The sequence below is a fragment of the Carassius auratus genome, unplaced genomic scaffold, assembly GCF_003368295.1.
Source record: "Carassius auratus strain Wakin unplaced genomic scaffold, ASM336829v1 scaf_tig00216435, whole genome shotgun sequence".
Classification (NCBI taxonomy): Eukaryota; Metazoa; Chordata; class Actinopteri; order Cypriniformes; family Cyprinidae; genus Carassius; species Carassius auratus.
Genome location: NW_020528570.1, coordinates 32,182 through 58,959, shown reverse-complemented (window position 1 = coordinate 58,959; position 26,778 = coordinate 32,182). Strand labels below are relative to the sequence as shown.

Below are 26,778 nucleotides of genomic sequence, written 5' to 3'. Positions count from 1 at the left end.
GACATTTACAATGTACAAAAGATTTCTGTTTCAAATAAATGCTGTTATTTGAACTTTCACAGTGTCCACATAAATATGAACTGTATTCAACATGTTTCATGTTTCTTGAGCAGCAAATCAGCATATTAAAATGATTTCTGAAGAATCATGTGACATTGAAAACTGGAGGAACGATGCTAAAAATTCGGCTTTGCATTTACAGAACAGCAAAAGCAGGTGTACCTGTCCAGCAAACTGTACTATTACGCTCTTTTGCTTCTTTTTGTTTCTCTCAGCCCTACTTCCACATCATCTGTTTCACTGAATTCCTTTCTTTCAGTCTGATATTCTAATCATCTCATATTCACAATGATGTAACTGAATTATCCAAGCCCAGTGCTGGCTCAGTGTCTCTCTTTTTCTCTTTGTCTTGTTCATTTTTAATCGTTAATGTTCTGGTGTTATTCCGCTGTAAAGGGCTATTTGTTTTTTTTAAAATATTGTGCTTCAGTTGAGGCAAGCATGGTGTTCCTGCAGTTTAGGACTATCTGGCATAAGAATATTCCAGAAGTAGCACACTTCTCTGAGAGCCATATAACTTCACTGCATAAAATCAAGCACATTCTATTCTCTGCAGCTCAAGAAGTAACATAACCCTGTGAATGTGTGCGACTGTGTATTTGTCTCCCTGTTTATGGCCTATTTCTTCCTTAAATGAAGAAAACAAATGTTTGGGAAGACTTTTTATAACATACTCTTAAAAATCAAGGCTTCAAAATGGGGTTTTAACAGCAATGCCATAGAAGAACCATTTCCTTGCAAAAAAACTTTCAGTGTACAGTTCTTAAAAGAACTCTTATTTCCCTTAGTGTGAAGTAAAAGAAGAACCTTTTTCACTAAAAATAATATTTTTGTGCAATATTTAATGTTGTTCGTAAAAGTAATGGTTCTTTATTGGCGTCTATGATTCCATGTAAAACCTTACTATATAATTTTAAAAATAAAGGTTCTTTATTGGCATTGATGGTTCCCCGAAGAACCATTAACATCCGTGGAACATTTTCATTCCGCAAAAGTTCTTTGTAGTGGAAAATGTTCTTCTGATTCTTAAAATGTGTTTAACACTAAGAGAAAACGGTTCTTTTAGGAACTGTTCAACGAAAGGTTCTTTTTGGAACCAAAAATGTTTTTTCTTTGGCATCGCTGTGAAAATTCCAGTTTGGAACCTTTATTTTTAAGAATATAGATGGCAATGATGGACCTTTATTTTTAAAAACAGTTTTAAAAATGTGAAAATTCAAATTTCAGTTGCTTGATTGCACATCAAAATTAACCTTTAAAATACTGTTCTGTATGTTTAAAAGTCAAATATTAAGAAAGTTGACCTTTCTGAAAGCCAGTGCATAATTCATACGCTTCATTTGTGTCTAAGCTGGTGGTCACTAGGAGCTTGACAAACACTGAACAGGCCTGTTATTAAAATAGACCACAGCAAATGCCAGAGATGACTTTATGAAGATATCACCAAGACACAGAATGCAATGCGTCACTTGTGGATTTATAGTATACTGTATTACTTTACTCTTTTATGGTTAAGTGGAGTGAATGAACAGAGCGGTGCCCATTTCCTGCCTTTCCTCACCCGTCATCATGTGCTGCGCCTTGTTTAATAGTGACTCTGGGAGTGATAAAGCTGAGAACTGTACATTTCTTGTCTGAAACTTTTGGGCCGAGCCAAATGATGCCGTATATTACCTGTAGACCCAGTGCAGGGAACGGTAACTGTCACTTCCAATAACACTTCCTCTACTAAACGTCTCAAGCGATAAACGTGAAGTATTTACTATGAGATATGACTCAAGAGGTTAACGACCAGAACAATCGGTCTGGAGAGCTTTGGCGGAGACTATTTACTGAATTTCTGCCATGCAAAACATGCCTTTAAAATGAACCTTGATGTGCATTTCTTAAAGTTTTTAGTCTTTGGTTTCATGTACCTGTAAAGAAAGCACACAAAGCTTTTCCAGTTTACTTTTTAAATGGAAGAAGAACAATAACAATTCGGTATGCAAATGATTTAATTAGATTTTCACAATTTTAATTTCTTTAGAGTAATAATAATAATAATGAAAAAAATAAAAAATAAAAAAACATTGTGATGTATTAATTAAACTAGAGGCAATTATATACAAAATGCATTGATATTTATATTTCTTATCTCTTATTTATTTTTTATCCCTATAAGACTCAGTATGACACTTGCTACACATATTTTCCTGCTGTTCATTTTTTTCCTGCTGTTCATTTCATAAATGTCATGTCCTATATCTGTCTTAATGGACAGATAACAGATCTCTCTGAGTTAGGGCTTTTAGGACACTGTCCTGCCTCTGTTCGGCTACAAAGGAGTTCATTCTTGAAGGTTTGCCGTGACCTCATACTGCTGATCTGAAAAAGAGAGGATTCATTCTCCCACGGGAGTCACAAAGGAGGAGATTGAGCAAGAGAATGATGAAAAGAAAGAGATGCAGAAACAGATGAGAGGAAGGAGAGAGGTTGGAGGGCTTGTCATATTTGGGACTAGATGGGGGGAATGTAGATATTAAGCAAATGCCCTTAAGGGTTTTTTTAGGGAAATACCGGCCATGAATGTGTGTGTGTGTGTATCAAAAAGACCGTCTGGCATATTTTCATAATGTCTACAGTAAGTCATGTAATAAACTTAATCTATTCAAATGGAACTACATCAGCCACTTCCAATTACAGTATGCTTGTATTGTGCACCAACATCTTTGGCATTATTACATTTTTAATTCAACTCTTTCTTATAAATTCTGTTAATTTATTAGATATTAAATTATGTTTGGGTGAGCCACATGTCACTGTACATTCTCAATTATGTGTATGTTGCTTAGAAACACTAAACAGCCTTCACCATCAGGCTAATGAACTGTATTCACCAAGGATTGCTGTAGTTAATATTTAAAATTTAATTGCATTAAAATAAATATTATTACAATTGTATTAATTTTTAATAATTTAATGATTTTTTCTTTTGCTTCTTTGCATCTGTTATTATATTAATATATAAACTATATATATATATATATATATATATATATATATATCTTTTTTTTTTTTTTTTTTTGTACATAATAATTCTAGCATCTTCTGCATATTTGAACAATTTCCAATAGGGTTTTGTGATCCATCTTGCATTGTAGCATTCATTACAAAGCAGAAATGACATTTAAGATGCTCTTTTATGGTTTAAGGTGTTATAAGTGATGCTATTAAGCATCAGCACATCAACCACAATATCATAGAGAGAGCAACCACTTAAAAACCATCTAACAATGTTGATAAGTTCTTATGCTTACTTCAATATTAAGTTTTGGAAGAACACGTACCACTCTTTTTCTTAAAATTGTAAAAAATGTAGTTATTCTGTGTACTTTGGTCTTCTTTCCATTCATCTTTTTAATGTGTGTGTCCAGTGTATGTGTTTGCACATTTGCTTAATTTGATAGCTCCACATTGGCATCAGTTTCTATAAATAGATCTCCTCCCTTTTCACCTTTTAACTAGATTTTTAATGTTAATGTGTGTTAAGAGATCCGCCCTTTTTTATCCCGGAGCTGGAGGATGAGAGGAGGGATGGGGGATAAAAGGATAGAGAAAGAGCTATGGTTCTGTTTGGGTCACATGATCAGATGTTGTGGCGATAGCAGCTGGCCCCTTCGATCTTAACACACACTTGCTCCTTGCCCTGGCACATATCTTGCTCTCACTGCATCTCTCTCGAGTGTGTGTGTGTGTGAGGGAGTGGGTGTGTGAGTGTGACAGCTGTCTGCTGCAGGACATTGTCTCACTGTGACTTACCATGTCACTCTGCTGTTGCTTTTTTTACAGGGATTATGGATCCAAACGCAAGTCAGGTAAGACAGATTTTGATTTACCTCCCATGTGATTGTTAAACCTGTTGCTGGGTTTAAGTAAAACCCCGCTCACTAACTCTGCATGCCCTTTCTGTTATTGCGGCATTGAATGACTTGCTGTTTTGCACTCAGCTCAGGGTCTCAGCTGAGTTTCTTTAGAGAACTGTACATGACTCAGAGGTTTTTAGAGCTCTGGGAGTGTCAGCTGTAAAAGGTTTTAGGAATAACTGGTGGGACTTTGGTGGAAAGCCACATGAAAGTATGGGCATTTGTACTTCATGCTGTTGCCAAAGTGGTCTCAGCCAAGTTGTCCCGCTGATGGCACAGAAAAAACATGGAACCAACTCGCTGGCATGTTTTATTTTATTTTATGTTATTTTATTAATGCATGTACAAATAAATATATATACTTATTTTTCATGCTGTTATAATAATGTTGAGGCACAGAGACCTGATTTATGACAAGGATTAGACCAAGTTCCCTTTGCATAGCATGCTAGGGTGTGTGTTTTGTGAGTGAACAGCCGTTCTGCAGTTGGGACTTACTCAGAGATGCATGCACGCACACACACACACACACACACACACACACACACACACACACACACACACACACACTGTTGAACACTAATGTAATTTGGATTGGAGTGAACATTGGAGTTCTTGTCGTCTCTCCCACACACATCCCTTAGAAACATTTTCCGTTTTTGATCTGTTTGCTTTCCGCATGTAAACACACATTCATTTACTAACATTTGGATTTAGTTTTTGGTTCCAAATATGCAATAAAGATGTAATCAGAAGTTCGAATGATGTATTGAATAACTCCAGACGTTGTTCTATTTCCTGTTTGCATTTATTTATTAACTTTATTTTCAACAAAATATTTAAAAAAGTAGTTTTAAGGTGCAATCCTCAATCCTGTGGTTTTTACGAAACAAACCTGCCAGCATGGTTGCCAGAAGAATTCTGTAATCTAAAATACAGTAAAAATGTAACAGAGGAACCTGTAAATTTGACATTTTAATTGTTGTTTAATTTACAAAAATGAATGAACAAATAAACAAACCAGTAGATCCAACATAATTTGACTAGCATTTGAGGTGATGTAATGAGCCATTTCCAGCTGTTGTTCCCCCCTTCCACCTCTCATTTGACAATAAATCATGTGGAACCACTTATCATTAGTGATTTGGATCACTGGAATCATCATCATCCTCTGTTCCTCACTGTTTTTAAGATGACCACTGGATGTGCATCTGTCAGACATCAGTAATCATCTATGTTAGCCACAGTCCAAGTGAATAACATCCTGAAGGTGTTATCCTAATTACTCAGATATGTTTTTTTTGCATGTTTGGAAACGTGTCATTTATTTTTTCTGTTTAAAGATCCGAGGTATCACTTTGTCCCCATCTGTCTGTCAGTTTGAACGTTTGGCTCTATGGTTTCCATCCTAATGAATTATCTCTGAGGGTTTAGCAGGTGGGAACTGCAGCTGGAAAGTGTCATTATCAAAAACAAACTTGTTCCAGGCGTGGGCTTTGTAGTTCCCCTGGCAGTCCCATTCACCAGAGCTTTCACGCTGTTATGAGTAATGTCTTTTTAAAATGGTTTTGAAAATGACAATGTGAACGGGGGGTGGGTGGGTTGGCAAATAGTAACTGTTTTTGAGCAAACTATTTATTCAAACAATTTGTTTAAAACACTGATTCGTTCGTGAGTGAAACAAGTGACTCTGTTTATGAGTGAGTCATTGAATCATTTACTCAACTGATTTGTTTAAAGACACTAATTCACTCAAGAACAAAACCATTGCTGGAGCAAAAAAATTAAAAATAAATAAAAGTAACTGTCAATATTGTTTGTAAGTTGCCCTATAATAACTTGTTAATATTAAAGTGCTGTGTAAAAGCAATATCACACTCGTAATTGTGTTGTATTTAGGAGTGCCTGCATTGCTGTGATTCGGCCAAAGGCATGAAACACGTTTCATACTCGGTGACAACAGTACATATGTTGATGTTTTATTGCTTAAATAATATTTATCAATGTTTTTTTGTTATACATAATCATTTGCATGTAGTCGTATCTGTGTTCACAAAATAGCATGGGCTCTCATAATGTACCTCATTGCTTAAGTAGTGACAAACTGCTAACAGCTTTATCAGAGAAAGGGCAAGTACAGCATACCTTCTCCTTGCAATGGAAATAGGTCCAGTATAATCAATCTGAAATGATGTGTATCATGAGACAAACTTTGATATTGCCATAGGGTCTCACAAACTAAAGAAGGGTTTCTTTGTAGGTTTAGGTAAACAGTTTAGAGAAAGAGGTCACAAGTAGACTTTCATAGCTTTTTGGTGGCAGGAAGACAGGGGTCTTGTTTCCCTCTGAGGTGGCCCTTAACAGTGTATGATTACAATATAATCACTCACACAGAGCATGATTCAATAGCATTACGCTATAGCTGTGGGACTTTACACAAATAAACGGCAGAGCCCTGACTGAACCCTTTATGTAAACCTCCAGTTGATGTTTTAAATGGATTTGATAGTCCTAATGGTTTATTGCTACCTTCGGCCACCCTTTGCAAGGAATTTTGGGTAATTTCTGTGGTTAGTGCACAATCTGCCAATAACAGACCCATTAAAGTAAGTTATTTTGTCTTCATTAAACTTTACTAAAAACTTGATGCTTGGGATTTCGCTGATTATATAATTTTTCGTATTGGACTATTATGTTGGTGTTTTTAGATTAATTTATAATGATTATTGTTAATGTTTTTGGCTCATGCTTTTCACTTTCAACAGGTTTTCAGTTATACTTTTTGCATAATTTTGTTTGTAATTTTCACTAGAATTTTGATGATGTTCTTCAATTTAAGTCAATTTTAATAGATTTTTCTAAATACTTTAAACTTTTTGTTGATGCTTTTGCATTCCATTGGATTTTAATGATTGGACACATTGTGATTCTCAAGGTTTTTTTTTTTTTTTTTTGACACTTTTTATTTGTAGGAAGTCAATAATGCTTTTCATTTTTATTTTCATGTTTATTTTTTATTATTATTATTATTTTTTTTTTAGATTATGCTATTCAGTAATTTTGCTTTCTGGTCAATACTGAAGGCTGTTGTAATACAGCAAGCAAGAGTTACATAACTCTAAGACCCTTAAGACCCTAAGTTTGGCTTGTTAGTCACGTTTCCTCGGGGAGACCATCTTGACAAGCAGATGGGTTTGAGACACTTAAGCCCCAAATAGGGATCAGTTTTGCCCAGTTGTGTCCTCTCAGACCTGCTCTTATGTCAGCCTGCAGACATAAACCACCTGTTCAGAAGTTCAGATGCGCCAAAACCGCCTGATCTGTCCTTCACAATAGGGGAAATTTATACATACAAATTTATACACCATCATTTTGAGACATTTTGATTAACCGTTTTTAAATCCATTGTTAGCAATAGCAATTTAAATAGTTATCATCATACAAAAAAAAATGGTCAGAGTTAGATTTATTTCAACACGCATTAAGACATTGATAATAACAGATTAAAGCAATGGTTGACTCAAAAGTTCTCAAGTTGTTCAAAACCTGTATGATTTTTTTGTTAAACACAAAGATATTTTGAAGAATGTTACGGCTAGAGCCATTGACTTTTTCCATGCAGATATTCAGCATCTATTTGGCTATCATTTTGATCAATTTCATATATCTTTGCTGAATAGAAATACTAATTTCTTAGTGTAAAATGAAAGCTATTCTTTTTGTGCAAATTTGTCATTTGGCTGCATCTTTTGTCCAAAGCATCTTATAGTCTGTTAATCCAGTCCCCCTCGAGTTTAGCCTGGGGTTAAGTATCTTAAAGACTTTTTACAGATCATACCTCGGTGGAATTGAACTTGCAACCTTTGGGATCCTGAGCTTTAACCAGACACTTACAGACACTCCTCTCAGATTATTCAGATGTCTTCCTGTCCTCCCTGGCGAGGAAAGGACACGCTTTACTTGCAGTCCTCCTCATTCTGCTCCTCGTGTGAGACTCAGATGTGGAGAGGGGAAAAACGGAGGGGAAATTGTGGGGTTCTGCTGGAATGGGGTCAGTCAGACGTGGCAGAGTGGGTTCAGTGTGACGTCGGACTAGCTAATATTGTTTACACAAGACTCAGGGCTCTGTGGAGGAGTGGAGGGGCCATACGGAGAGAGAGAGAGAGAGAGAGAGAGAGAGAGAGAGAGGCGTGCGGAACAGATGGGAGTTTCAGGGGAGGAGGGATAGTTTTAGTTTGAGAGGAATGGCTGTATGTGTGGTGTATATTTGTCTGTTCCATTGAAAGGAATGGGCTTAAATAGGTCAGTGTGGTTTTTAATGGCGTTTAATGAATGCATTTTGACTGATAAGAGATGTTAGCTACTGGAAAATAACAGGATGTTTAGTTCCAATTTGTATGTTTAGTATGTTTAGCTAGTTGATAAATGTAATTATTGTAAAAATAATAGTTTTATTGGTCAAAACTATAAATAATGGAAAAGATTATTTTTTTAGTGTATGGGTCAGAGATGGAAAGGGATATTCAAGCACCAAAACAATACAAGTTTAATACAGCTTTATTTTTTTATCAAACATTAGAATGTGTATTGTTTATTATAATTGTTTTTTTTATTTCTGAGTAAAAAATAATTACTATTATACATTTTAACCATGATTGAAGTAAAAATGTCATTAAGTGTTACAATAGTTTGTATATAAAACATATATACTATACAGACATATTTTAAACAATAACCTTTAGATGACATTAAAAGGATCACAGTGCAGCCCCCAAATCCTAATTTATTATAATCTGAAATATTTACCGCTCTTTGCTCCTATTCTTCAAATCACGGTTTAGGCATTTGTAAGCAATATGTTTTTGTCAATTAAAATATAGTAAAATTTAGTATGATCACTTGTTCTTTTATATATTTTTAATAAAGTCCGGGTCAGAATTAGTGTTGTTACATTTTTGCATAAAAATATCTATAATGCTGAATGAGGATGGAACGTTATCTCATATGCCCGTATTTATGACACTTTATTTATTTATTTATTTTACTTATTCATTATTATCCCATATTTTCACAAAAGTTGAAAAAAATCAAAGAAAAACACTTTACTTGCAATTAATGTTTTCTATGTATATAAAACACCTTGAACTTAAAAATGAAAACTAATTCAGAATATGATTAAAAAAACTCCAATAAATCGTTCTGAAATAATACTGGGTTGTGTCTAGAATCAGGCTAAAACAATGAAATCTGTACATACACTGTAAAAGGCGAAATAATTGTAACTTAAAAAAAAAAAAAATTCAACCTTTAGGGCATAATATTTCTTTAAAAGTACCACGTAAATACAAAAATAGATGCATGTTGCTTAGCATGTGTTTCTGTCTCATGTGACCTCTCTGCCAAAACACAGTCAGCACAAGGTTTGATTTTCATTTGTTGATGTTTTCTTGTTCTTGCGATCTACATGCTGAGCTTTCATAGCCGACAACTGGATCAGTTCATAATATTCAAATCAGCATAACTGTCTTTTTCATAGTGACCATCATACCTCCAGTGTGCTAGGGATGCCCATGCCAAGTGCTGTCTAAAACCAAACGCTCTCTTTGTTAAAGATGTCCGTAATGCACAAGTCCTATCTAAGAGTGTTGATAACAAATAGGTGTTGTGTTTTTCTTCAGATATGTTTAAGGTAATACTATAGCATGTGTGAAACACGATTCAGAAAGAAAGACATATATGTTTCCTGTAATGGAGAGAGGTCGACCCTTTGGGGTCAGGATAGAGACGTAAATTACAGTGAGAGAAACCAAAACAGACGTTGACTCGGTTCTAACACCGCTGACCCGAGCTTAATCACTAGTGTGTGTGAGCGATGCTGTGTGTGTGTCTATTTATCATGGGTGGGAGTGGGAGAGATCGAGTATATGTTCATAACAGTGAGTGTTTCAGCGTTTCTATGTGAAGGAAGGGTCAGAGAGGTGGAAAGTTAATATCGGTCAGATGTGAAGAGCTTTGCTAACGGGGGTGTGGAGCATTTGTAAATGATTTGACCTCCAAGGCACTTGAGTCCGTTTAATTCAAACCCCATGAAGTTTTTGTAGGGAAGTACAGTTGACCTCAAGATCAACCCTGAGCTGGAAAGAGCAGGTTCATCAGAAGTTTGACCCCCACAAAGACATTTTATGATATACCAACTTCAATACCAAAGCTATATTCAGTAGCATCTAAAAGATTTTTAAAACAACTCTTATATGTAATTATTACGGTTAATACAAGTAGGCTATTAACAATTTAAAATGGCAGTAGACATATGTTGTAAGTAATTTTTGAAACAAACAGTCAGAAATAAAGAGCATGAGTTATTTGAGCATGAATAGTTTTTGTTTTATCTCATAAATACTGTTGTTTAATTAATAGTACAAACATGCTACAGTATTTTTTTTGTACTATCTGTTTGCATTTGACTGTTCAGACATTGCACAAGTTCTGAAATGAGTTCAGCAAATACATTTATTTATTATACAGTTATAACTGTATTATTTTTTAATGTCATCTTGGTATCAAAGTACTAGTACTTTTGACGTCCCAACTTAGCAAATTATACTTGCTGACAGTTTTGCTAATTTTGTGCATTTTTTTTATTTTCTCTAATAAAATGTATATTATTGCTAATGTTTATTGATGCTAATTTAGCATAGAATTTTAAACGTACATCCGAAATGGTTGTAGTTGAAGTCAAAAAGGGCTGTTGATATCGCCATGGCATTTATTTGACATTTTTGTGAGTGATTCACCAATTTGCCAGTAAAATCTCCAGCGTTCAGATCTGGGTTTGGGTGGGAGACAATCCCTATGGGAGTATGAAAGGCTAACTGCAGCATGGATCAAATTTTACGTTTTTATTTGTTGTTTTAACTCACAATCTCATAGAATGTAGGAGGGAAGAAATGAATGGATTAGGGAAGGGCGAGGTTTGTTCTGTGGGGTAAAAACACGACATCTTGAATTTTGCCGGTGTTCATTGTTTACAGAGGTTATGTTACACCTCATTCTTTGCTGGCATGCATGCCTTTGTGGGGAGTCCATTGAAGCATTGAAAAGAAATAAGTTATAGAAACAAAGTAATTGTTCCTGTCAGCCGAGACGTCTCCCCGGTGTTTTCTCGTATTTTTACCGATAGTGACGTGTGACATTTAATTTCCTGATGGAGATTGGTGTGTGTGTGTGTGTGTGTGATAAAAGAGAAGATATTAGGAAACTCTGCTGTGACCTCACACTCATAAACTCAGACATACTTGCTTTCCAAGCAATAGATTTGTCAGAGAAGACACACACATTATTTTTCAACACCATGTGATGCTTTATGCGCATTGTAACCAGATGGCGCCTTGCATAATAACTCACTGAACTATTATTTATCTGGTATGGGGTATTAGGCAGATACAGTTATACTGGTGAGATGTGTTACAAAGGAGGATAAAAAAAAGCCTGAAAAAATATTTTTAATAAGTTTATAAAGCCTGTTTGTAAGAAAAAAAAAAAACATTTAAGTGACATAATACTGTGCACTAAATTTTATTCATACAGTTTTTAATTAAAAAAAATAAACTTATTGACAGAATGATATTGATTGCTGTGTTTCAGTGATGAGCTTAGCATTTGTTTATTTGTTACAAAATTTGCATTAATGTAATGTGAGAATGAATGCAAAGCTCAACACTATATAGGGACGACATGACCTAAAATCAAAATCTTGATTAATTGAACTTTTTACCTTGATTGCAATTAATGAACGATTATTTTATTTTATTAATGTATGTATTTATTTATTATTTTTGCCCTCATAGTTTATTAAAAGTTTGTACCGTATATATATATCCAGCTATTAACGGTGGGGTATTTTTCTAATGAAAGAGTGTATGTCTTATCTTTGTGATTTTAAAACAATTTAAGGAAACAACATTGTTGAATATTTTGAACAAATGAAATCAAAGCACACATTGCTTGAAATTAAGACTTCTTATAAACAAGTCACATTTCAGTTTAATTGTAAAAAGAATGTTTCCTAAAAAAGAAGAAAAGAGAATATGACTTGCATTTTTGCTAAAAAAAATAAAAAAATAATAACCAGCATCATTTGCAAACAAAATACATTTAAATATAGTCAATATTGTGCTTTCAATATTTTTTTTAAACAGTATAAATAAAATTATGCAACACACTATGACATCACTATATATATAAAATAGTTTTTCAAAAATCCACGTCAAAATTATATAATGGTCCTAAAATGGGCTACATTTTCAATAAGTCTTTTCATTTCTATTTTTATGAAATTATTATTATATCATCAGCAGACTTTACAGGAATAACACTAATTTCAAAGCTAATGCTAATGGCCTGTGCACTAGTCACAAATTTGAAGGAAGTGAACTGTACTGCAGCGTGTAGAAATTGTTACTTTTGGTTGGATTTTGCTGCTTTGATGAAAACATTCAATGCTGGCTGTTGTGTCTTTTTCCACTCTCTTCTGACTAACATTTATACTCCTTTTTTTCTCTGTTTTTTTCCCTCTCCTCTCTTTTCTGCTGCCCTCAGTTTGGATGTATGGCCTTCAGGACAGTCCAACCAAGTCTGAGGCCTCAGGTAGATGTGCTTTATATGTCTCTCACTTCTCCTTGTGCAAATTCGTCTCTCGCTTTTCCTTGTGCAACTCTTCAATGTGGTAATTTTCTAGTTTTTACAAGAATAGTTCCTAAAACAGCTCTTACCCACGGTCCAAAAACTAACTTTGGCGAAGACATGTAAAGCCACTAATCACCATTTGGCTGGTTACTCCATTAGGAAATGCAACATAATACACAGCTTTAATTGTGATATAGCTCTGATAGAGTCTGATGTAAGCAATCCAGAATGTAACTTTTGCAATGAATAATGGTAAATATGACTAATTTACTAATTGACTATGACTAAAATAGGACAAGTACATGCAATAGGCTGCAAGTGTTGTTTATATGGGCATGACTATGAGAATTTAAATGGCTAAATTGCGTAAAAAGTTCCCCTAAGACATTTATATAAGGATGTAAAACTCTTTTTTTTAAGAGCAAGATCTCATAGGTCTGGAGGTTTACTTGTGGCTTATAAAGTTTATGCTGGAAGACAAAATATTTAGGTGTCGTAAGGCCAGCAGCGAAGAGGAAGACATTCAGTGTGAAAACGCAGGATGTAAAACATGACATGAAAGATTGTGGTCTCTCCTCAGTGCTCTCCTGGGACGTCTTACTGACCACGGCATGCAAATAAACATTTCAGAAAAGAATGCGCTCTGTTTTCAGAAATAAATGCTGATGCTAACAGAACTATAGCCCATGTGGAGCCTGTGTTTCCACCATGATCGCCGCACACACCCTACATAATTGGTCAATTTACTGCAAAATAAAGAAAACACACTGATTATATAACTCATAGCATTTGCTTGTGTACATACTTTCATAATCCGGCTTAAGAAAGGTGGTTTCTAACTTGTCCAAGCTGGTCATTAGCTAGTCAAATCAGGTTTTTGTGGCTGGTCGACCTTCCATGTTCCAGCCAAAGTACTGTAGCTTGTTTATTGCTAGTCCAAGACTGACTACAAGATAATAACCATTATGGACTAGCTAGTGTCCAGTTTAGAGCAGCAAGAAACCACAGCTACCGGGTTATGATGGATTTTTCCGCAGGGGTAAGCTAACTGTAAACTGATGCTAATGGAAAGTTTGGAATTAGCACCGTGTTCTTTGTGGTGACTGTCAGATTGAAGTGAAATATTTCTGCGATTGGCACAAACAGCGTTAAAATGTCAGGAATATATTTCACAGTTCGCTTCAGCACAGCTGCAAGCATTCAGTTGAGCAATACAGTATGTTTTCATGTTAGCATGAGATGGCGCCATGAAGTGTGAGGCATCGCTAATTAGTTTGTTCCATGCCGATGGTGATTAAGACAAGATACATAACTACTGCTCTCTCGCTTCTCACAGCACTGAGCATCTGCACTCAAAGGATTCCCCAGTAATCCTGATTTAATAGCTCATAGTGTTAAAACACATCGCGCTAGCAACACATTACAGCTTGACGTTGACTGAATACAAGGTTGGTTGGTACAAAAAGTTATGATTTGGTTCAATAATATTAATTAATTGCTCTATGAATGAGCAAATACCATGGTTTGTGTCCAAAAGAGACGTCAACACCATAGTAATTGTTATACAGTATGTGCTTGCATGCGGTACAGCAAATGAAAAAAATGATAGATTTCATGTTTCTGTAAGAACATTTGAAACATTTCCTATTAAAAACCCCTAGTTTCCAGAAGACCAGAACATGCGAAAAATAGAGAAAAGGCAACCACACAGAGTTTGAAGTTAAAGCACATATAAAGAAACTACAAAAATAGTTCCCAGAGGTAATTACTACAGCATTTGAAGTTTAAACAACTATATGCAGAAAGTCTTGGAATGCATAAGCCAGAAACGTTTGATGTGTTTTACTCTGGATATTTTAATTTAAAAACAACATTAAACAGAATGTTCAATAAACTACAAAAACGGAAAAGTCTGGAGTCAGTTAGATTTTTGTCATTTAAGTCTCTTAAGGCACTGACAGATGCAGGAAAAAAAAAAACAGCAACAGACATGTTTGTCCGGTTTTGTCGAATCAATGTTTTTTTTTTTTTACCCGTTGTAGTCTATTGGTGTTGGTTGTCACTTGTTTTTGCTTATTTGGCTCATTGGCTTTTATTCTCAACAAATCTGTATTGATTTAATCAAAAAATATGAAAAATAATTAAAAAAGAGTTAAAAAATATATTGTGAGATACTATTAGTTTAAAATAACTATTATGTAAAAATATTTAATAGCTAATATGTAAAAGTGTGATTTATTCCTGCAATGGCAAAGCTAAATATTCAGTAGATATCTTCAGTGTCACGTGGTAATTGTAATATGCTAATTTGTTGCTCAAGAAACATTTCTATCAATGTGGAAAATAGTTGCTTTATACTATTGTGGATATGGTGATACATATTTCTTTCCACGATTCTTTGATGAATAGAATGTTCAAAAGAACATAATTGATTTTAAATAGATTTTTACACACTCGAATTAGGAAAATCCTAGAGTAAGTTTTAGAAAATAAAGTAAGTCATAAAGGTTTAGGACAACATAAGGCTGAGTAAATAATTTTTAATAAGCATCTCCTTCTATGGCTGAATGATGAAGAGGAATAGGTTAAAGAGATTGTCAGAGGAAATACAAAAAGAAAGAGAGATGGATACAGAATGAGAGTGTGGCTTAACCCCAGCTGAAATGCTTTCTCTTTTCGTTTCACATAAACACAGCTTCTCTCTCTTTACTCGGCCCACTCATATGTTTCTATTTAAGGCTTGGAGAACAGTCTACCCTGATTGGCGTTTTTCTCTCTCCCCGTTTCAGCCAGATGGGAGGAGGGATGGAGAGAGAGAGAGTGAGGGAGGGAGGGAGGCCTGTTCTTGCTCGACTGTTGAAGAAAAACTTTCTATCCCTCCACTCGCGAGTCACGTCCCCTACCGTAAACAGCTCTCTCCCAGCCTCCTTTCCCTTCCTTACATTCCTCCCTGTTACCTCCCAAAAATCTTCACTGTATTATGGAGACCCAGCATCACCTTGACACTATCGAGATCTCGAGTCCCTGAAAGACGTCTACCTCGCCTTTATTTTTCGAAATTGTCTTTTCCCCCCAGTCAAATGCGCGTCCAGCGAGGGGGCGAAGGTTCGTCTAAATGGCCCGTCATTGCGGAGCATGCACAGTCAGCAGGAGTTTGATTTGCGCTAGGCTGAGGAGTGCGGATGGCGGTGTACAGGGGTCAAGCCGGAGGTCGTTGGCAGGGCAGGGTTGGCGGGAGAAGTGCTGGGATGGCGGGACGGTGGCTGACTGCCTGTTTCTTCCCTTCGCCGGCAGGACTGGACAGCAGTGAGCCCATGGTGCTGGAGCAGTACGTGGTGGTGGCCAACTACGAGCGGCAGGAGAACTCCGAGATTAGCCTGAAGGCTGGAGAGACGGTGGACGTAATCGAGAAGAGCGAAAGCGGTGAGTCCCTCACACACACTGCAGATAATTGGCTTAGCACGTGGTTTTTATTGGTGAAAGCTTGTGTATACACAAACCACAAACACGTAGAGTTGCCTCCACACATGAATGCTTTCAGATGCAACATGTCAAGCAGGTCTGTTTTTAGCCGCCTCGTCTTTTCTGATACTTTCTTCCTCTTTGATGTATAACCCCTCCTTCGGTCTTTGTCCTTAAGATCCCCTGGTATCCTCTTCTGACATCCCCCTCTCCCTGTAAATCTACAGTCTCGTTCTTGGCTCCACCTGGAGGTGTCAAATGGACAGTTTTCTTGGCGGTGGGTCGGCTTGAACCCCCTCTAGGTCTCTGGGATAGAGGCCAGATTGATCTGGAATGTCCAAGAGATAGGCATGAGAAGTTTGTGGGTTGAAACATGTGCTAATGGATCAGGGGTCACACAGTTAAGAGTTCATGTAGAATGTAGAGATTGACAAATAACTATTGAAAGTGTAGAAAGAAAGCCTTGAGTGTTGTTTTTATCCCTTTCTGTTTTCCCAGATGAATGTCCTTGCTAATGCTGTAAATGTTCAAACTTAGTGCAAACTGTTCATGCTAGCGTATCTCGTAGCCTTGTGCAGCAGAGTTTGAACATCCAATCTTTCAATATTATGAACACAGTCTGTAGATATGGTTGCCATTTTAACATTTGAACATAGCGTTAGAGAGCTAGCTTAAAAACTAGCCTCTTACGGTTGTGAATAATCATCTTATCTTTTCCTTTAAATCATACGGAAGAGGGTGGGGAGGACTGGGAGTTGTCAGGAGTTATCAAGATGAACAAAGATTCAGTAAACCCATTTGAACTTAATGACTTTGTTGAGCAAGACCAACTCAAAGAGAGCTTGACCTTTTGATTTCAAACATAATGCTTTGTCAAAACTAGTCTAGACTCTGTCTCATGGGTGTTCTCTGTGAGATGCTTTATTTTGAAGTTTGTTTGCTGCCTGTTCTACTGACCTTGTGTTCTCTCATGCTGCAAATTCCGCAAAGTGTTTTCTTTGTACAAATTTTATTTCGCAATGACAACATATAGGCCAATTTTTCCGAATATATAAAGGAATCTTACTTTTCCATTGGATAAATAGAAATATATAAAATACATTATGATCATCATAGAGTAATCATGCCAAAAGTTGAAAAAAAAAGAAAAACTAGAACAATACTATAATCACCACCAAATGTCTATAACTTGATATTTATTCTTTAAAGTTAGGTGGATTTTGGACTATTAATATTTTTATTATTCATGTTGGGGATATCGCATTACAAGTAACTTAAGTTGTGTAATCGGATTACTTTCATTACTTTTAAATTTACAAAATATCTAAGTAACTTTTTCAAATATGTAACACAAGTTACTTTGTTTTCCCATTTATTCAATGACACTTGGGATTGGGATTGTGCTGGAATTGAACCTGAGGCTTTTCCTTTATCTTAAGGCCTTTTCATTTCACTTTTTCTGTAAAGAGCCTCAAAAAAAAGCTACAAATATGAATCTTTTTTTGTTTTGTGATTAAAAAACAAATAGGCAAGCCCAGCCCAGGTGACAAAAAGTAACGCAAAAGTAAACACAATGCATTCATTTCCATAAAAAGTAACTAATTCAATTACTTCCTTTTTTCATAGTGCATTACTTTTGAAAACTCACTTTCCCCAACACTGATCATCAGCTAGAAAAAAGGTCATTCTGAAAGTGATTCCACTATTATTATTATTATTTTAAACTTCATAGTTATCATTTGTGGTGTGACTGGCCTTTCTTTTTACTGTAGATCACTGGTTTATTTGTTTAAGCAGAGTACAGATATTCAGGCAAAATGAATTAAACTAGTTGATTCTCACAATTGGAAAAGCCATTTAATCAGAGGTTCAGAGACATCCAGGCCTAAGATTCTTGCTCAGAATTTGCTTGTCCTTGAGAAAGAAACACTTGGCTTCTTCAGCCCTGGTTAAACTCCAGCTGTTTTACAGTGCAGGCGAAAGCGTGACAACTTCACTTGTGTTGGGAAGAGATGAACCACTCAGGGCTACAGGATTAATGAGCTTGAGAAACAGAAGCGGAGAGTGTCTGGGAGAAAAGAATGGAATCTAAACACAGAATCGTTTAAAGGAGTAGCTCAAGAAAGTCAGTCATACATGTTTGAGCTGTTATGAAGGTGAACATAAAATGGCAGAATTTTTATTCTTGAGTTAATTATTCCTTTAAATCAACCAAAAGTAGCCTAAGCCAATTCCTGGAGTGAACCGTCTGTCCTCCTTTGACTCCAGAATTCCTCAAATGTTCAAAGCACTTGTTGAAACTGAAGATGAGCTGCAGCAGCTTGATATCTCAGCACTCGAAGCCCATCCTCCAAAGTCCAATCTCTTCAGCAGGCTTCCATATTTTTGTGCCATAGTATTAAATGACTACCCTGGTGTATCTGTCAGAGGCCGCATATTTATTTTCCTTGGATATCATTCAAACCAACTTTTTAATGTGGCTGAAATTGCGTTTATAAGAAGCGATTGGCAGAAGTCGGGCTGCTCTGGCTTCCCTCTAGGTCATGGAGAGGGAACGATGGAAAAATCCCCCTTGTCCTTAGTTCCATAATAGGCTAATGGATCCTGCAGGGCCTCAGAGTCTTACAGAGCGGTTACAGTGTCACGCATCTCAAACCAATACCAGCAGAATGCATTTAGAAGTTTTCGTTGAATGTCTGTAATATAGATAACAGTCAAAGCAAACAAGACTTTTTAGGTCAGCTTGCTGTTTTTCTCATTATTCTATGCTATTCCTCCCTGGAACAAGGATGCTTTTTAACAAATAAATTTGATAGTGGAATAAGTTGTATTGTAAGTCAATGGGTTTACTACCACTGATTTTAAAACTGGCATGCCACATTTTTGACATGACAAGTTACATTTTGGTGTGTTTTTCACATAAAGCTATTCTATGACATGGAATGTGGCTTTATTTTCTATTTTTACAGTACTTCAATGATTCTTTTTTGAATCGTCTTTCTTTGTGTCGTCTTAATACAAGTTGTCTTTTATTAATTTTTCTGAGGAATCCTGTAATATGCACATAAACTTGAAGTCACCACTTGTAAAAGCTACTACTAAATATTGTAGAAACTTAATTTTCTGTAAAGTTGCTTTGTAATGATTTGTATCGTAAAAAGCGCTATACAAATAAACCTCAATTGAATATACTTGAATAAAAAAAAAACAAAGACATTGCTCCCATCTTGGATTTTTGGTGAAATCAGGCCTCAATTAAAAGTTGGTTAATGCAGCCCTGCATTAAAGAAGTATTCTCTTTGAATTGCAAAAATGTTCTGATATTTTCTGGAGTTGTGAAGTTTGATGTTTTGATGCTAGTTTCAATAGTTCCAATGGTTTTGATATGGGTTAGGGTTAGGGTTAGGGTTTTTTTGTATTTTTTTTTTTTTTTTAGCAAGGATGTATTTAACTGATCAAAAGTGGCAGTAAAATATATTATAATGTTCCAAAAGTTCTGTTCTTGCAAACTTTCTAATCATCAAAGAATCAGTTACAAAATATCACAGTTACTGTATACTGTATTACTGTAATTTTGATCAAATAAAGTGGCATAAACATCTTACTGACCTCAAACTTGTGAATAGTAGCGTAAATTCTTAAATTTAGTAAGTTATTAGTGATTATTCTAAAGAGACATTCCTTGTTCCAGTCAGTGTTTGAGCGTTTACATTTATTAATTTTTTTTAGTTCTTTTGGTTTCTCTCAAGGCTGCTGTGTGCTTCCTGAACAATGCTCTACTATGAAATTTGCTCTGTGCCATCAATATTGTGAGGTTCCCTCCCATCCTCTCGCCTCTCTCTCCCCTGGGTCCATTCATTCAGCCGGTAACCCTCGCTTACTGAAACAGAATCAATAGAGAGCTGCTCACAGTCTCGGCTGGACTAGTTTGTCTTGGCCTCGCTCCCATTGGAGATCCGGTCCATGGAGAGCCATGCTGAACCTGGACCAAAGGCTTCAAACTTGCTCTGAGGGCGTCTGAAAGGATCTTTATAAACCTGGTGCTATAAATCTCAGGGGTGTCTATTGTTTAATCCATTCAATTAATTGAGATAATATTCTTGATAGTAAGAAGGTCACAGAGCTGATGTAGCTTAAAACATTTAGAAAATTGACTGATCAGTACATTTATTTATTTATTATATCAGTATCCAGACGTTCAACCTAGTTCGCCCAAAAATATAAAAAGGGTAAATTATTCACCCTTTAAATTGTATTCATTTTCTTCTTGTCTTCTGCACAACACAAAATAAGTTTTTCCATATAATGAAAGTCATTGGGGTCCAAAACATCGTTGGAGTTTTTAGTTAATGAATTGTACTTTTCGTGTTTACATAAGCAAAAGTAAAAAACTGTTATCATTTGCTCATCCTTGTGACGTTTTCAAACCTGTGTGCACTCATATTCAAATGCCGTGCTTCTATTTTTTCTTCCAGTTATTTTCTTCCCCATGTATGTTTTGGATTTTGATTGATATTGTTTGTTCCTCAAGATCTCCATCGTTCTCTCACTGATTAAGTTTCTGAACTATACTTGCCAGCTTCCTCAAAAACATCACTCTCTGTTCTATGAACCGGTCCAGGAAAACAAGTCTAGGAAAGAAAAAACATGTTTATGCTGATCTAAGACCAGCTGTTCCTGAACAAATCTCAACCACTGGAGCTCTTGAAATCAAAACCACAACAGTGATCTCAGATCAGTGTGCATGAGCGACCGACCTCATCAGCCTTTGAAGTTCAGACCAAACAGAGCCCCTCCGCCGCCTCGGCTTTGTCAGATTACAAAAAAACCCATTCTGGTCCTAAGCCCAAAACCTGATACTCCAGCTTTTCAGGAAAGAACTTGAGTGTGACCGAATCTAGGCCAGACTCTCTGCTGGCCTGGATTTTAGAAAACGTCAGCTGAAATATCCTTCCAGTGATTTCAACCTGAGCTCTGTTAGATTAGGAATCAGACATAAGACTTTTTATTGTAGGCAGTTATATTGATACATAATATTGTGGTAAAAATGAGTCGGACAGTGATTCTTTTTGGCATTCCAAATGTGTATGTCAAACAAAAACATTTTATTATTAGTGAAAGATAAATGATCTGCTCTAAAACCTTTTTTTTTTTTTTTTTTTTGCCTTTCTATCTACTGCTGTTGCTAATCATAATGGAGGTAATTGTGAGTGATTCCAACACTACACTACTGGTCAAAAGTTTAGCTTCAGTAAGTTTTTTTTTATAGTGCTTTTGAAAAAAGTATTTTATACTCACTGAGTCTGCATTTATTTGAAATATTGATCAAATAGGTATTATGATTATGTGAAATATACTTCAAAATGTAATTTATTCCTGTAATGACGAAGCAGAAAGCAGTATTTAGAAGCCTTGAAAAGACCTTTTTTTTTTAAAGTGAAATTTTTCAGACATTTACAGACATTTTCATTATGTCTTTGCTGTTTTGGTCAATTTAATGTGTTCTTTTAGAATATAAATATTGTTTTCTTAAAAATTATTTCATAATGTAATTGTAAAGTTAATCATTTTGTAAATTATATATATATTAGTGGTCAGTGTTTGGCTGCTGTAGTTCAAAGTAAATGAATGGTTTCTTTCTCTCTCTCTTCTGTCAAGAATGATTGCAGGCCAGAGTGTAAACGTAATAAAAGCAATGTGTTCCATTTCGATTTTTTTTCCATCTTTTTTTTCCCCCTCTTTTACTTCTGGACCTATTTTAAGCATTATTCTCTCTCTCTCTCTCTCTCTCTCTCTCTCTCTCTCTGTGTGTAACTCATCAACAACAACATTCACTTATATAGTAATACAGTAAATACAGTAATATAGGAATGTTTTCATACATTCTTTTCATTTTTGTTTGATACTTCAGCTCCAAAATAAGAAAGTGAAAGGCTTGTGTGTTTTTGCATGTCTGGGTTTTTTTTCTCCTCTTTGCTGGTGTGGATGGAGGGAATGTGTGGTGAATAATTCAGCTTTGAAGTTTAGGCCAAACATCTGTTCACTCTCTTTTCTCTTTGTCTTTTTCGTTCAGCTGCTCTCAGTTCTTGCCTTTACTTTCCTCTCATTCATTTCAGTTTACTGTATTTTCATATTTTGTAATGTAGTTGTATTTTGGACCATAAGAGCTAAATATCAAAACTATATTTCACCTGAGCACAAATCAATAAGTGTCATTCAGCAGGATATGGCCAAATATTGAAGACTAGGGGGCACGTAATGTCTGAAAACCGTTAATGTTGGGATTGTTGGCATTTATAATGCCTGTGGGCATTATGACTTCATAATCAAGCCTTCGTTTTCAGGCCTTAATGTATTACAGTATATATCACTGTCTTTATTAAAAGACACTCAAATTAAAGCTAAACAAAATAATCAAAAACAGCAGAGTCTGTGAAAAATGAGTAAAAGTGAGCTGAGTTGCCTGAACAGCTGTAGCAAAGCTGTTTTTATATCTTTAGTGCATTCATTTTTCAAATTTTTTTTGCTTGTTTTCTTTTTGAATGCTCATCAGTTCTTGTTTTCTTTTTTCTGTGCATTCTTTCTCTCACCCAGTTATTCATTGTTTGTCTGTTCGTTCTTCCTTTCATTCTTTTGTAGCTTCAATTCTCTAACTGAACAAATGATCCAAAAGTCATACAATTGGTTTAGTTGACATGTTGAATTGCTCAAACACATGCATTGTTTTGATAATATTATATATACACACAAATATCAGGTGAAATATGGATTTTTAGTCGCACTGAACCCATTTGTCAGTGCAAACCCATGTTATCTTCCATTAAACACGAAAGGAGATATTTTGATGAATGTGCATGTTGCTCTAGTCTAGTCAGTGCAACAAAAGTGAATGTGCACAACATCTGACAACATTTAACACCAAAACCAAATCAACAAAAGCTCACATGACCCACTACCATGTGTATCAGAACAAAGTTCATGGCACACACATGCAGCTTTCAGAAGAAACATTTCTCAGAAGCAGATACACACGATTTATTAGTCTGTTTTGCAGGAACACCATCTTTCTCAGAAAAGCCTAGATCGTTTGCTTTGAAGAGCAAGCCCACCTGTATCTCAGCAGAAAGGCTTCTGTTGTCTGTTTTTGTGTGAGACGATCGTAACGTCCTGAACCGCAGAGGAATTCAGAGGAGTACATCGTTTCAGCATCAGAGAAGCATTCCTGCTGTCTGTCTTGTGTGCTGCGTGTCTTTTGTTTTGGTGAAAGAATTTGTTTCTGCTCTGTTAAGCAAGAGTTTAGCTTTGAAATTTGGCAGACATAGCGCATAGTATCAATCTGAGCTCCCAGTTGAGCTCAGATCAGAGGAACCGAGTCAGTATTCGTTATTTCTTGATTACAGGTTCAGTATTTAAAATACTTTTAATTTTTTTATTTGATGTCATCTTATATGTATACTGACACCTAATGGTGTGGATGCTATATCAAGCTAGCAATAAGACTAGTGTCCATCTTACAGTTTGTTTGTAAACATAATTTTTAACAAATTTCTTAAAAGTGCTTTTCATTTTTTTAGGTTTTAATGAAAGTGCACCTCAAAGGTTGTACTGAAGGCCGATGAAACCCAGCATATACGCAATAGATAAACAAACACAAGCCGGTGTTCTGTCAATTTGTCCTACGCTGTCAGATTTTCCTACCTCCCACTAAAACAGTTGGTAGTACAATTCGACAACGAAAAAATGCTACTGTAAAGTTATGGTTTATTAACGTCTACACCTACCACAACCCTAATCATACCCTTAAAGTACTGCAAATAATGTAATTATGTGTTATATTCGCGATTGTAGCTAGAAGGGATACAGCTACAGGAAAGCAGTAATAAATATTATTTTCTACCAATTAAATTGTGTTTTTATTAAAGTCTACACCTACCCCAACCCTAAACCTACCCTTACAGTAATGCAGATACATAAAATATTGTTGTTTAGCATGAGAAAAAGGACGCGACATTGATGTGAGCATGCGCAGTAAACCCGGGTAGGAAAATCTGACGGGTAGGATAAAATGTCAGGACACCGGATCCAATGAAAAGCATCTCTGTGATGGCTAAACTGCGTCCAACCCTTGCCATTTTGCATTTTGTTTGAATTGACCCTCTGTGCTCACCGTAGATGGTTCCTGGTGTGCTCGAACAGGGAAACAGTATCTCATACAAAGACGGTCAGTCAGGCAGGGTGGCCACAGCCTTATCTCAGCTCTCTCACAAATTCATTAGCAAATTCATACTACTCATGAGTTTGTGAGAAAGATTTGCTCTGTCATGGTGGTATAGATGTCAGTGTGGTCTATTTGGCTAAAATGTATCTTATGATTTCTGTATGTAAGCATTGTTCTGATCTGTTGGCACACTGACTTAGATCTACATGTAGCACTAGTATGTTTTTTTCATCTCTCTTTGTATGATTTCCAACTATTGGCATCAGTATTCAGTTTTAAAAATGAGAGTCAGTGTTTCTTCGGAGTTTAAAATGTATATTACATTTCAAAAGTTTGGGGTCTGTGTTAAAAAAAAAAAGTTTTCTAAAGGAGTCTCTCATGCTCACCAAGGCAGCGTTTGTTTGATCAAAAATACAGTAAAACAGAAATATTGTAAAGATAATAATACAGTTTAAAGTAACTGTTTTCTATTTGAATGTATTTTGAAATATAATTTATTCCTATGATGGCAAAGCAGAATTTTCAGCATCATTAGTCCAGTCTTCAGCATCACATGATCATTTAAAAATCATTCTTATATGCGGATTTGCTGCTCAAAAAACACAATTTTTATATATATTTTTAAATCTCACTTTTTAATTTAATGCATCCTAGTTGAATAAAATTATTAATTTAAGTCAAAAAATAAATAAATTTGAATGTACTGATGAGACTTGCCTTTCAATTGAGATTTGAGGTCAGTTTTCTGAATAAATGAGCAAAAAAATCCCCTACATCCCCAATTTGGATGTTGTTTTGTTTTTAGTAGTTTAGTATTATATTAGGTTAAACCAAAGTTGAAATCTTTATCTTCTGGTCTTGAGACCACATAAACATGGTCTGGGTCTCAACTTGAGATTTGGCATAGCTAAAGATCTTGGTTTATGGTCACAGAAAAGACCACAGTCTATTTCCAACACACTGAACATGATAATTATGTCCACCACAGGTCGGTGTGGCATTTTCACCATTGCAAAGGATATACAAGAATTCCATGACTGTAAACGGTTACAAAGCCACTGTGCAAAGTATGGTTTGAAAGGAAAGATGCAGTAAATTATCATTTCAGATGATGAACTGGATATGGGGCATTGGTCTTCAAAGGTACATATTGCAATATATTAAATGAATGCATTTAGCAGACGCTTTTATCCAAAGAGACTTGCAGTGCATTCAGGCTAACAGTTTTTACCTAACATGTGTTCCCTGGGAATCGAACCCACAACCTCTTTATATATATATGCAGGCATTTTTACACGTTTGATGTGTGTGATGTGGGTGAATACATGTATTCTGGAATACATTACAGTATTGTGAGGTCATTATTGGCCCAAGTGGGAGTTTAGAACATTTGGTGTTAATCACTTAGCACCCTGCAAAAGACCTGCTTCTGTATTATTATGATGTCAGAGCTGGATTATCGCTGACTGATGACATCACACTGTTATGAACAGCTTGCCAGTAATACTTTGTTACCTTGGCAACAGGCTCGTTCAGAAGGATCTGTTTTTCAGCTGGAGAACCGTTTGGAATTTACATCCGTTGGCGTTCGCTTCTGTTGGCTTTACATTTTTATGCAAGTGTGCCACATATATGATTTTAATTCCATTACCCAAATGATTTACCCAAATGACCTTTCCATGAAGGTTGTATCTCTCTTGGTATATCACTTTTTGCTGCTTTGTTTTTAAAAGCTGCTCAGAATCATCTTTGAGTTATAGTGGAAATGTGAAAAGACATCATAATCCACATTTCAGAAACAAATCACAATGCTGACACTACATTTGACAAATTCAGCACATGAAGGAGAAACCGAAAGACATACATTTAATCGATAAGGGTTATTTTAGCCCAAAACACACATGCACATGAATATTAGCTCATAAAGCATGTCAGACACATCCAACCTTCCTCGTGTTTGACTGTGCATACAAATAAAACCATGTCCACCCGCTTTGATATTTATGATAGTCTCAGGTCTAATTGATCCCAAATGTTACACAGGAAGTGCACAGAATTCATAAACACATCGCCTGAAACTAAACAACAGCAGAGAGATTGTGTTTGTGAGCATGACTGGAGCCAAAACATTGCCTCCTACCAGATTAGCGAAAACCAAATGTTTGTGCATTAGTGTTTGTTTGCAAAGCATTCTGTAAATATAGTCTGTCTGTCCGGGTGGTTAAAACAAGATCATTTCATCTAATGCATGCTCAGGATTTCACATTGTATTAGGTAAAAAAATAATACTTTATCTATATTTTTTCTTCTGTTGTGTCTGTAGGCTGGTGGTTTGTAAGCACAGCTGAAGAACAAGGCTGGGTTCCTGCCACGTACCTGGACTCTCAGAGCGGCACCAGAGATGATCTGGACTTGGGAACATCTAGATCTGGAGAAGGTAAGACACAC

At 35.8% G+C, this 26,778-nt stretch overlaps 1 protein-coding gene across 1 annotated transcript in view; it reads left to right on the top strand.

The window, feature by feature from the left end:
* LOC113098159 (SH3 and PX domain-containing protein 2A-like) overlaps positions 1-26,778 on the top strand; it is an 82,496-nt gene that overhangs the window by 44,193 nt on the left and 11,525 nt on the right. The window contains exons 6-9 of the mRNA XM_026263112.1: positions 3,892-3,917; positions 12,564-12,611; positions 15,945-16,073; positions 26,654-26,767. Of these exons, the coding sequence (XP_026118897.1) occupies positions 3,892-3,917; positions 12,564-12,611; positions 15,945-16,073; positions 26,654-26,767 (317 nt within the window). The remainder of the gene's footprint in view (positions 1-3,891; positions 3,918-12,563; positions 12,612-15,944; positions 16,074-26,653; positions 26,768-26,778) is intronic.